We start from the raw sequence: 15,756 nt of genomic DNA on the forward strand, positions 1-15,756 counted from the left end.
TGTATCATTTTATTTAACAAGATTAAATCATATGACCATCCTCATGGTGACACACCCCCTAAGGGGCAAAGGGCAGGGCACAGCATCGTCTATCTGAATGCAAGTGTCTATGTACGGGTCCAACAGCACCATGTTTGGGAATGCTTTGTTGCTTTTCCTCTCGCTGACTAGATAGATCTGGCCACTGACATTGGTGCAGCCACAAAAAAACTTTCTCTCCAAACACTCTTCTTTGAGTATCGTCCATTCATCGGTCTCCAGGTCAAAACGCAGGGCTTGGCCTCCAAACAGGTAGAGGGCACCATTGAGCTCAGTGGCAACCAGGTCATACCTGAAAGAGAGTTTAAATATACATATATTTATTTATTCTGTTTGAAATATAATTCTTCTTCAGTAATTTCATTTTAGGAATGTGAAAAGCATAATCTGAGAAGTCATGTTACTCACCGTGGAAACGGTGAATTGGAGACTACATCCCACTGATCCTCCTTCACCACATATCTCTGAATTCCTGCGTACACATCCCCATTTTCATCTAGACCACATGCAACATAAATACACATTCCCAGAGCAGATGTGGCGGCCCTCTCCACTGCCCTGACCATGGGGTTCACCCCCTGCCAGCCTTCCTCTGACCCCAGGACCAGCCTCTCTACGTCAGCCACGAGGCCTTCATCCATGCTGCCGCCCAGCACGTACACAGCTGAATCCAGCCCAATGGAGCAGTGACTGTGTCTGGATTTCTGCATGGCCGGACCATCCAGCCAGCGCTGGTTCCCACATTCGTATATCCTGACCCAGTCCACGCTGAACCACAACACGTCTCGGAAGTAGCCACCTGTGACGACCACATTGTTCCCTAAGAAAATCAGAAAATACATCAACAAAAATCCCAAAAGAAAAGAATAGTCTATAATGTACTTTTATATATTTTATATGAAGGAATTAAAACAATTTCTTGACAGTGCCCCTTTAATATCTTTATGTATTGTCATTTTTAAACCAAAAATGTAACATTTCTTTATTAGGATTTGATAAATTAACAAACACCAAGAAGTGTATGATTATGACGTGAAAGGAAAATGTAAAATGGTTTTCAAATTGTAACGTCCTTTTGTATGCAACTCTTTTCACTCGAATACTTAAAATCAAACCAACTCTCTTCTGAAATTATCCCTGGAGTAAACAGAGTTCACCCATGTGTCATTTAAGGTTAAATTTAACTTATGGAAGTTATTTGCAAAGAAGCAAAGGCAATAATTGTATTCACTATGTGTACAATACTTCACAAGAATTGCAGCTGGTAGGTTGCCAAAGCAGAATCTTCAAATCGGTATTAGTGTAAGTAAATCATCAGTCATCATCCCTTCACTTCATAATCATGCACAACGTTGTGTTGCTTTAATAATGCCTATAACACACATTGAAGTTTGCAGTTTGATTAAAAAAATTACAAGGGCACAGATCCATTGATAGGTATGAAAGACACTATACATCTTATAAATATCAGGCCTTAATGTTAGTATACTCATCAACATGACAACAGTCATTATAATGTTATTACACAAACATTACCCACTGCTGCGACAGAGTACTGAGTTAGGTTCTTTCTCTGCAGAGGTGAGCAGCTTTGCCATCTACCACTCTGAGGGTGAAACTGATACAGAGCCTGTTCTTCCTTATCATGAGGTCCACCCAGGATATACAAAGTCTCGCTGGCTCTGGTTCTCCTCATTGACCTTCCCACTGACCAAGAAGGTGGAAAATATTCATTGAGCTTGCTGATGAGTCTGGCTCTGGGGTCAGAACTTTTCATTTGGGTCAAAAGCTTAGAAAGAAAAGGTAAAGAGAGAGACTCGGGTCTCACCAGCTCAATCAGCTCCAGGAAATGTTCCTCTCGTTTAGGGTCAGATGACACCCAGTGCATGGTGGCCTCCACGGCCTGATCATCTCTGAAGATGGCCAGGTCATCGCTGGCAAGAAGGTCTGCTAACGTCTCCTTTGAAAGGCACAGGAAGTCTTCTTGGGATGAAACTGCAGAGAAATGTGTGAGTGCCACCTGTCGTGCTGCGGTGTACAACTGAGTACAACCCAGCTGCCAGGCATAGGCCATCATTCCCAAACAGTTGGTGAGGTGCAGCTCACGCTCAAGGAACTTGCAGCACAGCAGCCTGGGTCGCTCCAGCTGCAAGAAGTCTGCTGTCTCCAGGATTCCCAGAACATTTTCTCTCTTCAGATCTAGTCTGTGTGTCTTGCTGTACTCCATCAAGACCTTAAAGTACTGTAGCTCTACCCCTTTGATCTCCACATGCCTTTTGTTGCTTTCCACGCCACAGCCAAAAAACAGAGCCCTGAAGTAAGGGCTCTGGAGCGCCAGATGGTGTCGGCTGACATAAAAGCTTTCTCCTTCCACCTGCAAGGTAGCGTCAGGAATTGTGTCAGGCTCTGAGGCTTCAACACAGAGGGCAGATTCATCTGGCTCAGTTTTGTTTTCTGGTTGAGGGAGAGGATTCAGTCGACAGCTTTCAGTCTCCTGCTCACTGTCAGCTTTTCCGGCCATGTCAACACAGCCAAGCCTAATGTCTGCGTCCCACTTCACAACCCAACACACCAACTGGTTCTCAGGTCAAGATTATAAATAGACTCTGCCCTGTGACTGATCTGGAAGAGCAGAGCTTCAACTCCACCAATAGAGTAAAAAAATATAAAGTATAATAAAATATAGGTGTTTTAAAAGATAAAAAATTTGTCCTAGTAATATCTTAATTGAAGTTGTACAATAAAGTATAACATTGAAGAATGTTTTTGATGTTTAAGCGATATTATATCCCACTTCAAAAATATCTAACGTTTGGTTTAAATGTCCCTTTTTATTGAGGAAGTATGAAATTATCAAATGTGATAAACATAGCCCAACGTAATGATAACAATTCAAAATATTAACATTTGACTGTAAAAATAATTAGAAAAATAAAATTTTTAAGTCTGAGGAAACATGATCTATTTTTACTGTTCAATAGAAATATTAAAATAAAGTCAAAATAAATGTAAAGTATACACGCGTAGACATGAGTACGGATTTATTCTTCGCGTGTGCCTCTCATGACGTCGTCCACCGACGTCGAGTGATTTGATTGGTCTTACGTTTCTGGAGTCAAAGTTTAACTTCCGTGTCACGGAGCTAACATGGCGGTGAGTTCGTTGCACGTTTGCTTTCGTTCTAACATTTATTTAATCTGTCCAATTATAAAACGTTATTGGATTTATTGCCAACTTGTAAGCGTGTTGAGATGAAGAACGGGCTTTCCAGTGTAATTATGCTGCTGCTTTGTTTACATCTGTGATTACCTCTGTTAGCAAGCTAAGCTCATGCTAATAAACTGAGCGTTTCGTGGTTTAAAAACAACACAGCCAAACTGTGGTTTCTGCAGGACAAAGAAAAGAAGAAGAAGGAAAGCATCTTCGACTTGTCTAAATACATCGACAAGACAATTCGCGTGAAGTTCCAAGGAGGAAGAGAGGGTAGGGGGCTTGTATGTGCAAATGAGCTAAAGGAATTCAGTCAGGTGTTAAACACACTGTTGCCTCTTTGTTTCCCAGCCAGCGGCGTCCTGAAAGGGTTTGATCCTCTGCTAAACCTGGTGCTGGACGGGACGATTGAGTACATGCGAGGTAGGTGGACGATGAGAGGAGTTTAAATAACCAGTGGACTGCATCTCTTGCTCAGCCCGGCATCACTTTGTATTCAGTTCTGTATCCAGGGCACAAAGAAGAGAGAAAAAAGTCGCTGGTATACAGCCATTGTAAAAAGGAAGAGCTCCCTTTCTCAAAGTTTTATGCATACACATATGGATGGTTTTGCTAAATGGAGAATCCATGTGATACATGTTTTTCTTTTGACTGTTTTGCTGTGAGAGTAGTTAAGTGTTGTCAGAAGGTCTTGGTGATTTGTGGTTATATATAAAGGGGACAACAAAGTTCCTAACCAGAAAAATGTCCATATTTAAAAGTAAAATTTCTTTCATTTGCAAATATTTGTAGAGAAGTTAGGTTTATATTATTATTTGGACATGATTGACCATTACTGTTCCTGGAGAAACAAGTTAATTGTATCAGATCTTCTTAAGCAAAAATTGTTTTTGTGTTTATTTGCTTACTGCTATGGAAAAGGAATCTCTTCGAAAGACCAGAAGCCTTTTAAAATCTGATCTTTGTCACAAGCCTCCTTTAATGCACACTGTAATACAAACACAGAACTACTTGTCTGAATGCAATCTGATTCTTGTAGTCTGAACTTGGTGTGAATCTGTGTGTAGATCCAGATGACCAGCTGAAGCTGACAGAAGACACCCGGCAGCTGGGGCTGGTGGTCTGCAGAGGAACCTCCGTAGTGCTGATCTGTCCTCAGGATGGCATGGAGGCCATACCAAACCCCTTCATACAGCAGCAGGATGGCTAACTCTCTCGTTAGCTGCTTAGTGGCACATACTTGATCTTTTTTTGTTTGTTCATGGTTTCATTCTTTTTTCTTTTTTTTAAACCCATTACAGGACAGTTCTAGTTCATAAAACAAACTTGTTGACTTAAGTTAAAAATCTACCACAAAATGAATCAAATGCACTTCACCTCTAGTGTGCAAATGTTGCAGTTTTGTTTGTAAAGACCCCAAAAGTCTGGGAAGCGTTAACGTGACAATTTTATTTTATTTGTAGTATCTTTTATAATTCTTTGTTTTTGATAAGAAAATAAAGTGGAAAATCTAATTTTGCTGGGTGTTATAAGTCACTTTTCTGTACAAATTTACCAGAAAAGCCAGGGTCTGGCATGAGTAATTTGTACATATGCATCTCAAACACAATGATGTGTTTCAAGTGGTAACTGTTAATTTTAAGGATAAAAGGTTCCAGCTAAGATATTAGTCTACTTAAAGTACATGCTTGTGCAACCTGGTCTTTGGTGCTCTTGCATTAATGTTCTGTAACGTGGAACCTATGGTTTCTTTAAGAGCTGCCTTTGGCTCATCTGCATCGCTTAACCTCTACAGGTTTAAAGTCAGTGGGGACTGGTGCCAAGTCCCAATGGAAAACGTTTATCAGGATTCATTAGTACACTAATGAAGCATAAGTTAAAAAAAATTCCGGTGGATGACTTAATATGATTGGACTGAATCAAGTAGATAAACACCAGAAGATGATGTTGATCCCAAAACCGTCATTCACTGTTCCAATGTCACTCTAGGCCTCAATCTACTTGGATTTAGTCCTTCTTCCAGAGTTTGGAGCCATGTTTTCCTGTTTTCAAATTTAATTTAATCTGAAAAGAGAACTTCAGAAAACTGAACCATAGTCATTTAATTTTAATCATTAGTCTAGGAAAGACCATTCTGCCCTGTCTCTGATTAAAAAGTATTTTGACATGGGGTACACAACAGCCGAAGTCCATCTCAGAGTTAGTGAGGGTTTCACTCTTAAAAAACCCACTTCTTATGTCTCTCCTCCAAACTTGAATAGACTTTGTTTCATATGTTTGAAGGCTACAGTTATCCATTTTGCAAACTGAAAATGTGTAATTGATCTGTGTAATACACAAGCCTGTTTGATCTGCGTTACTAAAATAAAGTTATTGAAATGTACCTGTGGTGGTTCCCAGCAGCAGTGAGCTCAGTGACCTGTCAACAGACCACTGAGTTCACCTTTTCATGCAGTAACAGAAGAATTTAATGATGATCTTTAGAGGGGAGTTTCTGTGTTTGAAGATAAGCCATTCAAGCTTGTCCACACACAAAGACACATTTGTGGTATTGGCCACTTTAAGACAGAATCGCTTTAAGGAGGGGCGAGGGATTAGGTAGCAATGCTCATTTTTGGATTGTTCCTTTGAAGGTAACATTGGTATGGATGCCTTAGTGAATAAAAGGAGGGGTTTTTTTCTAAAAGAGGAGGCCCGGTTTGAATGTAATTTGTACTACTTGCAGAAGCTGTACTCCTCTGCAAGTCTGATGGGTTTTCAGGAGCTAGGAGTAAAAATGGTGCAATAAAACGGCCAAATTCTTTCAGGCTTCGCCCCTCCTCTGCTGCTCAGCCACTGTGTCAATAGAGCAAAAGCTGCTCTGTGGAGGAGGACAAGGAGCTACACTAAATATCTGCTTTTTATTATTTATCACATTTTTACCACAGTTTTATTGTAATGATGGATTAGTGGGCGTTTGAAATTTTCCTGGAAACTATGGGAGATCACAGGTGACAGGAGGAACCCCTGTGTACACCTGAGTGGGACCAAACGGGATCAGGACGGATGGACACAGATCCAAGCAGGGATTTCTGAGGCTGAATTTAACCTGTTAGAGTAAACAGAAGCGGTGACTTTCCTGAGTCGTAAGGACCTGACCCCCTGCAGCTCGGGGGCAACAAATAACGGACCTGCTTAGCCCAATTCCCCCTTGTCCTCCATCTGTGCCTCTGCTCCGGAGAGAACTGTGGGTCATCTTTGTCTTCGCCTCGCAAAGTAATGACAGAAGAAAGAGGTGAGTGCGGCTGCTGCAGGCAGCAGAAAGTCCTGGCTGTTTTTATTGTTGCTCAAGGTGATTGTCATTCAGTCAATGAGAAAGACATCATTCAGGACAAAAAAACTGTTTTGGAACATCTGGTCCATTTATTGGTGAACATCATGGCCTCTGTGGTATTCTTTACACAGACCTCTGCCTGCACTTCTTAGTGTTTTATTCTCAAGAGTTTACCTGTTTTTCAATCAGCCATTTTAAAACGATGTATAAGAATTAAGCTTAAAGTTTCATATTATTCTCTGTTTAGCTGAAAAGCGCACATGGCAATTTAAAACCTAGCCTTTTTATCATGCAAAATAAAGCACTCTGGTTTTTTATTTGAAATACTTTTCCTACTGGGGGGGGGGTTAATTTTTCTTTTTCTACTTCATTACCTTACAAATTCCTGGCAAAATTTTTGAAGCTAGGTTTGATTAAACGAAGAATGCAAATACTCACATATTCTTACATAAATGTCTGGACTTTGAGTAGGCCATTCTAACTTATGAATATGCTTTGATCTAAACCAGTGTTTCTGAACCTACTCATGTTTTAGAGTCTCTGCATGCATCATGTGCTGCTGAAGCTTGCTAATCAGTCCTTTATTTAAGTCAGGTGTGTTGCAGGAAGGAAAGTTCCACACACCAGGGTTGAGAAACATTGACCTAAAGCGGTTCATTGTTGCTTTGGCTGCATGTTAAGGGTTATTATCCTGCTGGAAGGTGGGCTTCCACTCCAGTCATGACTATTTTGCTGCCTCCTATAAGTTTTGTTACAGATTACCTCGTATTTAGTCCCCTCTTTTATTCAACTTTGTCCATCTTCATCTTGTGTACTGATCTAAAGCATCCCCATAGCATGATACTACTAACACCATGTGTTATTGTGAGAGTGGTGTGTAATCAGGGGAAAATGCAACATCAACTAAACAGCATTAAACATGTAGGTCACAAAGTTCCATTTTGTCTCCTCTGTGTCTTGGCTGCTGATGGAAATCTCTTCTTGTCTGGTTTATTTTAGTGTGTTTCTGTTTATCCTTCGGCTCGGTTCACTCTATACACCCGTCACTGTGAAGACAGTTGAATGTGACGCTGGACCTGGGAGTCCAAGATGGACGTCAGTAAGGATGGCAGTGGAGGGTCTTGGTCACCCTCACCCTCTAACCCCGGCTGTCATAAAGGCATTGTTGCAGTCTGCATCATCTTTTTCCTTATTGTTGGCATCTTTGCAGGCCTCGCTATTGGTGAGTCACAAGAGTTTATATAGTTATATTTATTTATAAAATACAGTTGTTGTTTTTTTGTTCCATTGACACCAGTTACATAATTGTAAAAAAAAAAAAAAAGAATTTTCCATTTAGGGATCAATACTATGTAAAATTGACCTTTTTTTGAGTACTACAACATGTTATAATGTTATTCCCTCTTGAAAAACATACTTGGAAGCTTTAATTCTTTCATGCATGTATGAGAAATCAATGAGTCTCCTAAATGTTTCAGGGAGTCCCTAAATGCTTGTTTTCACAAACCTCCTTTTCCAAGCCAGGCTTCTGCCTCACAGAGCCCCCTCCATTCCTCTTCCCCATTCAGCTCCTACAGACTAGTGACAGCTGCAATTAGCAAACACTCAGCATCAGCTGAGCTCAACATGTGAACTACTTATTGCAAATGTAGTTGTGTCCTACTTTATAACTACAAAAAATTGGTTTTATTTCACACAACGTTTTTAAAGTTCCCATCTTCCCTTTAGTAACACATGCAGGTTGTTGTGGGGTGCCCTACTTTTTTTTCACATGACTGTATTGTGATGAATACCTTTGTGCATCCTACTATGTAAAGTCTTCTAATGGAGATAATAATCTGCTGTTTCCTATGCTTCTTTTGTTTTAATTGAAAGCTAACGTTTTCCCTCTTTCGCTGGCAGCATACCTGATGGAGGAACAGCATGATTTCTTGGAAACCGTGGAGCTGAAAGGACTCAAGTACAATTCTGATCTGGAGGATGGAAACTCTGGTTTCTCTATAATGCTTTCCTCAGCTTTAAAGTCCAAAGTGAGGGCTGAAATGACATATGGTTAAAAAAAATAGAAACATTTATACAGAAGGATGAAATTGTGATTTGTTTTGCTATTTCAGGTTAAAGATATCTTCACTGCCTCATCAATATCAAAACATTATGATGGCTGCAGTATTATTGCTTTTGGGTAAGTAAAAGATTTAGTTTAACCAAGAGAAACTGTTCAAGATAACACACTGAAGCGTGCTGATTTTCCTCTCTTTTACAGTAGCATACATGGTGATGTGATGGCAACATTAAGACTGTTCTTCAGGGTATCCAAAATCCAGCAGTATTCAAGTAACTTTGTTCAAGAGCTGCTGAGAGCAGGGCTCAGCTCTGTGTTGCATGGGGAACCACTAGAGGTGCCTGGGTTTGGACAGATCAGCGCTATTGTCGTATTGGGTAACTATCATCGTGATGATGAGGATGAGCAAGTAAGAAAAATGGGGATATCAGAGCTAAATGTTTCATTTCCAACAGGAGCCAGCGGGAAGTCATTTTATGTAATTGGAGATGAGATGATAGGTGAGTTATTAGGTTTTTTTTGTTCTCTCGTCCTGAAAATCTCTTTGAATTTTCGAAATATTCTGTTTTAATACATACATATATTTAACTTTTTACATTTTGTCATGGGACACAAACACAAACCTTCATAATTTTGGAAGGATTTTATGTGATAAAGGACATGGTGTACAGTTATGAAGTGGAAGTGAAATGATGGAGACAATACACATTACAAACAAACACAAAGTTACATCAGTTAACAGACAGGAAAATGAAGACCGGCGCACATAGAAGATAATTTAGGGGGAAAGTTGTGACAAAGTTTAAATCAGAGTAATAGTCATTGCCTGGGACAAATGTAACATTGACAGTCTGGGAAAAGAATGGGCTCAGATTTACATTTCTTGATGTGGAAAGTTGTTATACACCAGTCCCACAAAGCCTGCAGCATAAGTCTGTACTATGAAGTATTGACTCGAGAGAGCTGAACTTTCTTAGATTCTTATGTGCATACATTTTGGACCTTTAAACCCTGATCAAAAGCATTTGATTTTGTGCTTGTAACAAAATAAAATGTGAAAAACATCAAGAGATATGAATACTTTAACTGGCTACATATAACTATGTGCTTCTTCTGCTCTTTCTCTTAAGATTTCAGGATTCCTTTTAAAATATTTTATTGCCCGTCTCTCTTATAAAGTCACTCTCTTCCACACTCATCTAATTCCCTTCTCTTGCATCTGGGATTTTCAGCAAGGTGTCCAGAAAATGTTTACACCTGTGAAAACGGGGAATGTATTTCCAAAAGAAACCCAGCGTGTGACTTCATCCCCGACTGTGCAGATGCATCTGATGAGGCTCGCTGTGGTAAGCAGCTTCAGACTAAAAGTGTTTGTTACACTCAGTCAAAATCAAGCAGGCACAGTTTTCAGAAAATGCAGCACGCATTACAAATACAGGTCTCCTCCTGTTGATCCTGAACAGACTGCGGCTTACGCCCGGCAATGAGGAGTCGGATAGTTGGTGGTGAGGACGCCCGGCAAGGAGAGCTGCCCTGGCAGGTCAGCCTGAGGTACCACTGGAGGCACACATGTGGAGCCTCCATCATCAACGAGCGCTGGATCGTCAGTGCAGCACACTGCTTTGAAGGGTATTTTACTTGTGTGGGATTATTTATTTTAGATTTTTCCAAGCCTTGAACATATTCCAAGGTTTGTATCTTTTCCCATTTCAGTGCCAACAATCCCAGTGAATGGACAGCACTGGTTGGAGCCAACCTGGCCAACGGCCTAGAGGCCGAGTCGAGAACTATCAACATCAAGTCGATAATTGTCAACCCTGAATACGACCCCATGACCAGCAACAACGATGTGACTGTCCTGGAGCTGGAGACGCCCCTCACCTTCAACTCCTACATCCAGCCTGTCTGCATTCCCCCTCAGTCCCACGTCTTTCAGCCGGGTCAGAGCTGCATTGTGTCTGGGTGGGGCGCTCTGCAGCAGTTTAGCAGTGAGTTTGCACACATGCAAACACTTTAATTCCATCAAATCCATGATTTAAAACAGCACACAACTAACATTAATATTAGACTTATGTTTATAGCAACATGGTGTCCTAAATATTGCCTTGTGACATCAATGTTCCTTCAATAAGTATTGTTTTTTTGGCCTGCATTTATTTTTCTCATGTTCACACTAATTAAAACTAGAAACCTATTTGAAAATTTTTTTGACTTTACTAAGTCACGTATTGATTTGCGCTGTTCTTCTTCTGTTGCTCAGCACATGTCCCCAACACGCTGCAGAAAGCGTTGGTCAAGATCATAGACTCCGAGACGTGCAATCAGTCGTCTGTGTACAGAGGTGCTATTACTCACAAAATGATGTGTGCTGGATTTCTGCAGGGGAAGGTGGACTCCTGTCAGGTCAGTGGAAGCTCACATAAAGTGGAGTTTACAATTTTCCAATTTTGTCCTGCAGCTTTTTTTGAAGATCTCTGGGATCAAAGGTGATTCATTCCTAAAACAAATCCTATGGGTAGAGTTGTTGTGATTATCTGCTATCTTAATAAGGACAACTTCTTATAGGATATTGTCCTGTATAAGAGCACTGTGGCTAATAACTACAGAGGCTAACAATGGTTATTAGCCTCTGTAAAGAAAACGTTATAAGATTCAGGAATTTCAATTTAAGATTTTGTGCTAGACAAACTTCTGGCAGGATTCGTTCAGTTAAACCCAGTTCCGTGTCTCTGACCTGCAGGGTGACTCTGGAGGGCCCCTTGTGTGCGAGGGTGGACCTGGGAGGTTCTTTCTGGCCGGGGTGGTGAGCTGGGGTGTGGGTTGTGCCCAGGTCAACAGGCCTGGAGTTTACGCCCGCGTCACCAAGCTCAGAAACTTCATTCTAAAATACACAGATCCAGCTTTGGTCAATGACCAGGTAAAGCCTGTTCCAACAACACCAGCCCCGTTGACCAGTAAGTCCTCTGGGAGCCTCCCAGTGCCTCAGAGCATGGCAATGGATGAACCTACTGGACTCCCCCAACCTGGTAATGTGGCCATCAAAACTGGGAATTTATTTCTTATTACAAATAACCGCATACCCATGACATGAATGCTCTGATGTATTCCAGCCATAAACTGCAGTGAGAACTTCCAATGTGGCTCCAGTTTGTGCATCAGTAAAGTCAACCCAGAGTGTGACAGAATCCCCGACTGCCCCAATGAAGCTGACGAGAAAAACTGTGGTAATGTTTATGGCTGTAAAACACAGTGAATGTTGGGTTTCGACAACCTGGTACTTGAGCTATGTCTTTGCTCCAGACTGCGGTGTTCGTCCTGCTCTGGACGTTCAGCGGATCATAGGTGGAGTCACGGCTCGGCGGGGAGAGTGGCCGTGGACTGGCAGTCTGCAGTACCAGAAACAACATCGCTGTGGCACCACGCTCATTCACAAGAAGTGGTTACTGACTGCTGCACACTGTTTTAACAGGTACAAATATCTCCAAGTTTTAAACTATAATAAAAGGCCTCAACTAACAGTTTTATTTCATGGTTTTCATCCATAGTGATTCTAGCCCCACTGAGTGGGCTGTAAGCCTCGGGTCTGTGCTGCGGTCTGGGTTAGGCGCGTTGGTTATTCCCATACAGAGAGTGGTCATCCACCCGGCTTTCAACGGCACCAATATGGACCATGACGTGGCTCTGGTGGAGCTGGCAGTCCCGGCCCCGGTGTCCTACACCGTCCAGCTGGTGTGTCTTCCCTCGCCGGTGCATCTCTTCCTGCAGAACTCTGAGTGCTACATCACAGGCTGGGGATCCATGAAGGAAGGAGGTGAGAGTCACACAAAACTTATTTATGTTGCATACTTTTGATAATCAAACAAATTTTAATATAAAATAATTCCTGCATATCCACAATGATTATTTTTACTATTATCCGAAAAAAAAACAATCCAAGCTAAACTCACCCTATGTGAAAAGGTAATTCCCACATTGAAATTATACCCGGTAACACTGAAAACTATCCTCAAGAGTTTGAAATAATCAGTAATGTCTATCAACATTACTGATTGGGTGAAGCACCTCAGCACAATTTAAGGTTATGCATGTCCAAATTATAGATATTATGATGAATATTGTAGTTTAAATTGGATAAAAGGTTTGAACATTTTGATAATTATTATCATTAAATATTTGTGGCATTTTCACCCTTTTTATTAAATACCTGAATCAAAAGTTTAATGTTTCTAAAATTTTATGAACTGAAACAAGAGTAATTCTTTTAAATGTTCTTTTTATACTTCCCTAGGAGTGCTAAAAAACTTCTATGTTTTTACATTGAAAAAACTACAGCTGTTCTTCAGACTCAGTAAAATGGAATATTATTGAATAATGTATTATATTAACTAATTACACACAATTGAATGTTTGAAAGCCATTAATTCTGTTAATTACGATAACTTTCCACACAGTTAACAAAAGCATATCATTTAAAATTAAAATATTACATAAAACCAATAAAAAGAAAAAAACATCTTTAACACAGACAGGTAGCCTTAATAAAGGTTGTCAATTCTCAAAAGACACTTTTAATCTGACAAATGAGCCTCATCAGAACACACCTCCTAATTTATTAAATATGACTGGGTATAAAATACTTTTCACAATGCATTTCTTTATGAAATTTAATAAATAATACCACTATATTTGCTACACTGACATTTTTGCACCATTTTTGAATAATATTGATCCGGTGAGGATAAATATGTCCCCCAGGCTCTCTGACCAATCTGCTGCAGAAAGCTGCAGTGAACATCATTGATCAGGAACACTGTCAGCTGTCATATGGCAACTTGCTGACTCCCAGTATGATGTGTGCCGGATTCATGGAGGGAGGACGGGACACCTGCCTGGTAAGAAACACCATGTGTCATCATTTTAAAAAGAAACATATCTGTGCTTGTTTATATGCCAAACTTCTGGGTGGTCCACTCTTGGCAGTTTCTGGGCGGTAACAGGAAGCTCTCAGGGGCGATGGAAAGTTGGGCCCTTTTATAAACATTGGTTGAGTAGTTCAGTGAGAGCAACGTGAAGCTCTCCCTTCATACCTTAAAGGTTTCTAGGACTTTGGAAACCCAAATATGGCAGAATGAAGTCACAAGACATTAGAGAAGAAAGAAGAATGTGGTCAAAGTTGGCTTGTTTGAAACGCCTTAGGCAGATCTAACCTTGTTTAATTGTACTTTTATTGAAAAAAAAAATAAAAACTCAATGCATTCCTGCCTTAGTCAAAGCATCTGGGGCCTCATGCACAAAAGAGTCTGCAGTTCTCACACTAAAACTTGGCGTACAGAAAAATTACTATGAACTACTAACAATGTGTTTCTGAAAGTCCAAGCAAAAACGTACTACTTATTTGCAGAAAATGAGAAATGATCAAAATAAGAAAACAGATGCAGCGCTTTTATGCCTCAGATAATGCAAAGAAAACAAGTTCATAATAATTTATGAAAACAGTATGAATGTTTTGGTGGAATAACTGATATCTCATATTTTTTTCCAGAGCTGTATTTTTGATATTCTTTTTCTCTTGCTCAAAAATAAATGAAGTCTAAATGTTTTTTTTTTGTTTTGTTTTGTTTTTTTATTTTACTAAAACCAAAAAAATAGTCTACAGATTTAGAAAAAAATATTTGTTCCTTTTATTTGTAGCTGAGGCAAAAATAAGTTTCAGGAATTTGCATTTTTTAAAACATAGAAAAAAATCATTTCTTTGGTCTTAAGAGTTTGCTTTACTCTCTCTCCAAAAAGCATTTTTTGCTGTATTTTGCCAACTTTAAATAAAGGGTGATTCAAAGTCTGGTTGACCAAATGTTAAAGGATATTAAGTTTAAAATGAAAACAAAAGCTAAAAAATATGGTTGCTAAAAACATATACTTCTTGTATATGTACTCCTCTATTATTTTTTCATTTTTTTAAAAAAATAAATAATAAAAAAATAACAATATTGCTCTAGTTTTTCCAAATGTCCATTGTGTTACCTGTAAATTGTAGTCAGGTGCCAGAAATAGCCCAAAGTTCCCCTTTTATTTGCCAGAGACCTAAAAATTAGGCCATTTGTATTTTTGCTTTAAATAACCAAACTCTTGATGTTTCCAGGGGGATTCTGGTGGGCCGTTAACGTGCCGCCATCACTCTGGCCCGTGGTTCATCGCCGGTGTGACCAGCTGGGGACACGGATGTGGGCGAACTGGTTTTCCAGGGGTTTATACTCGGGTGACCTCGGTTAGGAAATGGATATCAACATACCTACCTTTCTGATGAGGGAGGGGAAAAAACTGTCTGTAAAGAAAAACTTGCAGAAAAAGTGGATTTTACTGATACATATTCTCCACGTTTCTATACTGTACAAGGACTAAAGTCATGCCAAAGGCCAGATAAACATTTCCTCAGCTAAAAAAAAACACTGACCTGTTTGTCATGGGTGCTGTTTGCAACACTGTGCAATAGCCTAACCTTTACCATTCAACATGTACTGATGAAGCAATCATCAGCTGTGGGTAACTCTACCAACAGTTGCATGATTACAATTATTTATTATTTATTTTCCTGATAGGTATGAATACTGGTAAGGGTGCTGTTTCTTTTATTTTTATACTGTGTGGCTTTCTGAGTGTACACTGACCAGCCTGGATCCACTTATTGCAGTGCTGCATGATGCTGGAGATCCCTGCATCCTGACATTTAAAGGGATGTTCTGATCTCCTGCAAAGTTGCACCTTTCTACACAATATTAATGTCTCAGGTATGGCACAAAAAACAAATTTTTTTGGCCTCCAAGTTTTTATATGGAGGCCGTTATAAAAACCTGATTGTGCAACAGGGATGTGCAGTAATATTATAGTTCTTCCTCATTTCTTAAATATGATTGCCTCCGTATCTCACCTTTAGAGGTAATTTATTTTTTAAAGATGGATGCTTTGAAAATAGTTTTCAGTAAGATTAAGCTACTACAGGCTTTTTACTCATCTATCCCAGTTAGCAAATTTACCTGAGGTTGTTATAGAGGTATGGGTGCACAAACATTCAGCTGGTGTTCAAGCCTGTTGATGAACTGTGTACTGTTCATTTATAGGTTCATTTTTCTTTAGA

The 15,756-nt window shown here is 39.9% G+C and overlaps 3 protein-coding genes across 3 annotated transcripts; 2 read left to right on the forward strand and 1 right to left on the reverse strand.

Annotated features, from left to right (window-relative positions):
• Positions 1–27: 27 nt before the first annotated feature.
• Positions 28–2,561, reverse strand: LOC129376698 (kelch-like protein 23). The gene is made up of 3 exons (XM_055056292.1): positions 1,576–2,561; positions 448–859; positions 28–331 (listed from the first exon to the last, which is right to left on the reverse strand). Exons 1-3 carry the CDS (start codon positions 2,558–2,560, stop codon positions 28–30), a joined length of 1,701 nt encoding a protein of 566 aa, XP_054912267.1. The 5' UTR covers position 2,561.
• A 583-nt stretch (positions 2,562–3,144) lies between these two features.
• lsm7 (LSM7 homolog, U6 small nuclear RNA and mRNA degradation associated) lies at positions 3,145–5,632 on the forward strand. Its single transcript, XM_055053166.1, has 4 exons — positions 3,145–3,192; positions 3,432–3,522; positions 3,601–3,672; positions 4,317–5,632. The coding sequence occupies exons 1-4, from the start codon at positions 3,187–3,189 to the stop codon at positions 4,457–4,459; spliced, it is 312 nt and encodes a 103-aa protein (XP_054909141.1). The 5' UTR covers positions 3,145–3,186; the 3' UTR covers positions 4,460–5,632.
• Positions 5,633–7,651: 2,019 nt separating this feature from the next.
• tmprss9 (transmembrane serine protease 9) lies at positions 7,652–14,925 on the forward strand. Its single transcript, XM_055044008.1, has 15 exons — positions 7,652–7,784; positions 8,465–8,592; positions 8,677–8,744; positions 8,826–9,001; positions 9,080–9,124; positions 9,857–9,970; positions 10,088–10,253; positions 10,338–10,612; positions 10,885–11,027; positions 11,365–11,614; positions 11,723–11,848; positions 11,925–12,093; positions 12,170–12,435; positions 13,380–13,516; positions 14,764–14,925. Exons 1-15 carry the CDS (start codon positions 7,652–7,654, stop codon positions 14,923–14,925), a joined length of 2,358 nt encoding a protein of 785 aa, XP_054899983.1.
• Positions 14,926–15,756: the final 831 nt, after the last annotated feature.

The sequence above is a fragment of the Poeciliopsis prolifica genome, unplaced genomic scaffold (genome assembly GCF_027474105.1).
Source record: "Poeciliopsis prolifica strain line A6 unplaced genomic scaffold, Auburn_PproV2 SCAFFOLD002, whole genome shotgun sequence".
In the NCBI taxonomy this organism is placed as follows: Eukaryota; Metazoa; Chordata; class Actinopteri; order Cyprinodontiformes; family Poeciliidae; genus Poeciliopsis; species Poeciliopsis prolifica.

Coding starts and splice junctions, on each gene's coding strand:
- LOC129376698 (XM_055056292.1), bottom strand. CDS start 2,560: ATGGCCGGAAAAGCTGACAGTGAGCAGGAGACTGAAAGCTGTCGACTG. Junction 860..1,575: donor GTACTCTGTCGCAGCAGTGG/GTAATGTTTGTG, acceptor TGATTTTCTTAG/GGAACAATGTGGTCGTCACA. Junction 332..447: donor TCCAATTCACCGTTTCCACG/GTGAGTAACATG, acceptor ACTCTCTTTCAG/GTATGACCTGGTTGCCACTG.
- lsm7 (XM_055053166.1), top strand. Junction 3,523..3,600: donor GTTCCAAGGAGGAAGAGAGG/GTAGGGGGCTTG, acceptor TTTGTTTCCCAG/CCAGCGGCGTCCTGAAAGGG. Junction 3,673..4,316: donor GACGATTGAGTACATGCGAG/GTAGGTGGACGA, acceptor ATCTGTGTGTAG/ATCCAGATGACCAGCTGAAG.
- tmprss9 (XM_055044008.1), top strand. CDS start 7,652: ATGGACGTCAGTAAGGATGGCAGTGGAGGGTCTTGGTCACCCTCACCC. Junction 12,094..12,169: donor GCTGCACACTGTTTTAACAG/GTACAAATATCT, acceptor TTTCATCCATAG/TGATTCTAGCCCCACTGAGT. Junction 13,517..14,763: donor GAGGACGGGACACCTGCCTG/GTAAGAAACACC, acceptor TGATGTTTCCAG/GGGGATTCTGGTGGGCCGTT.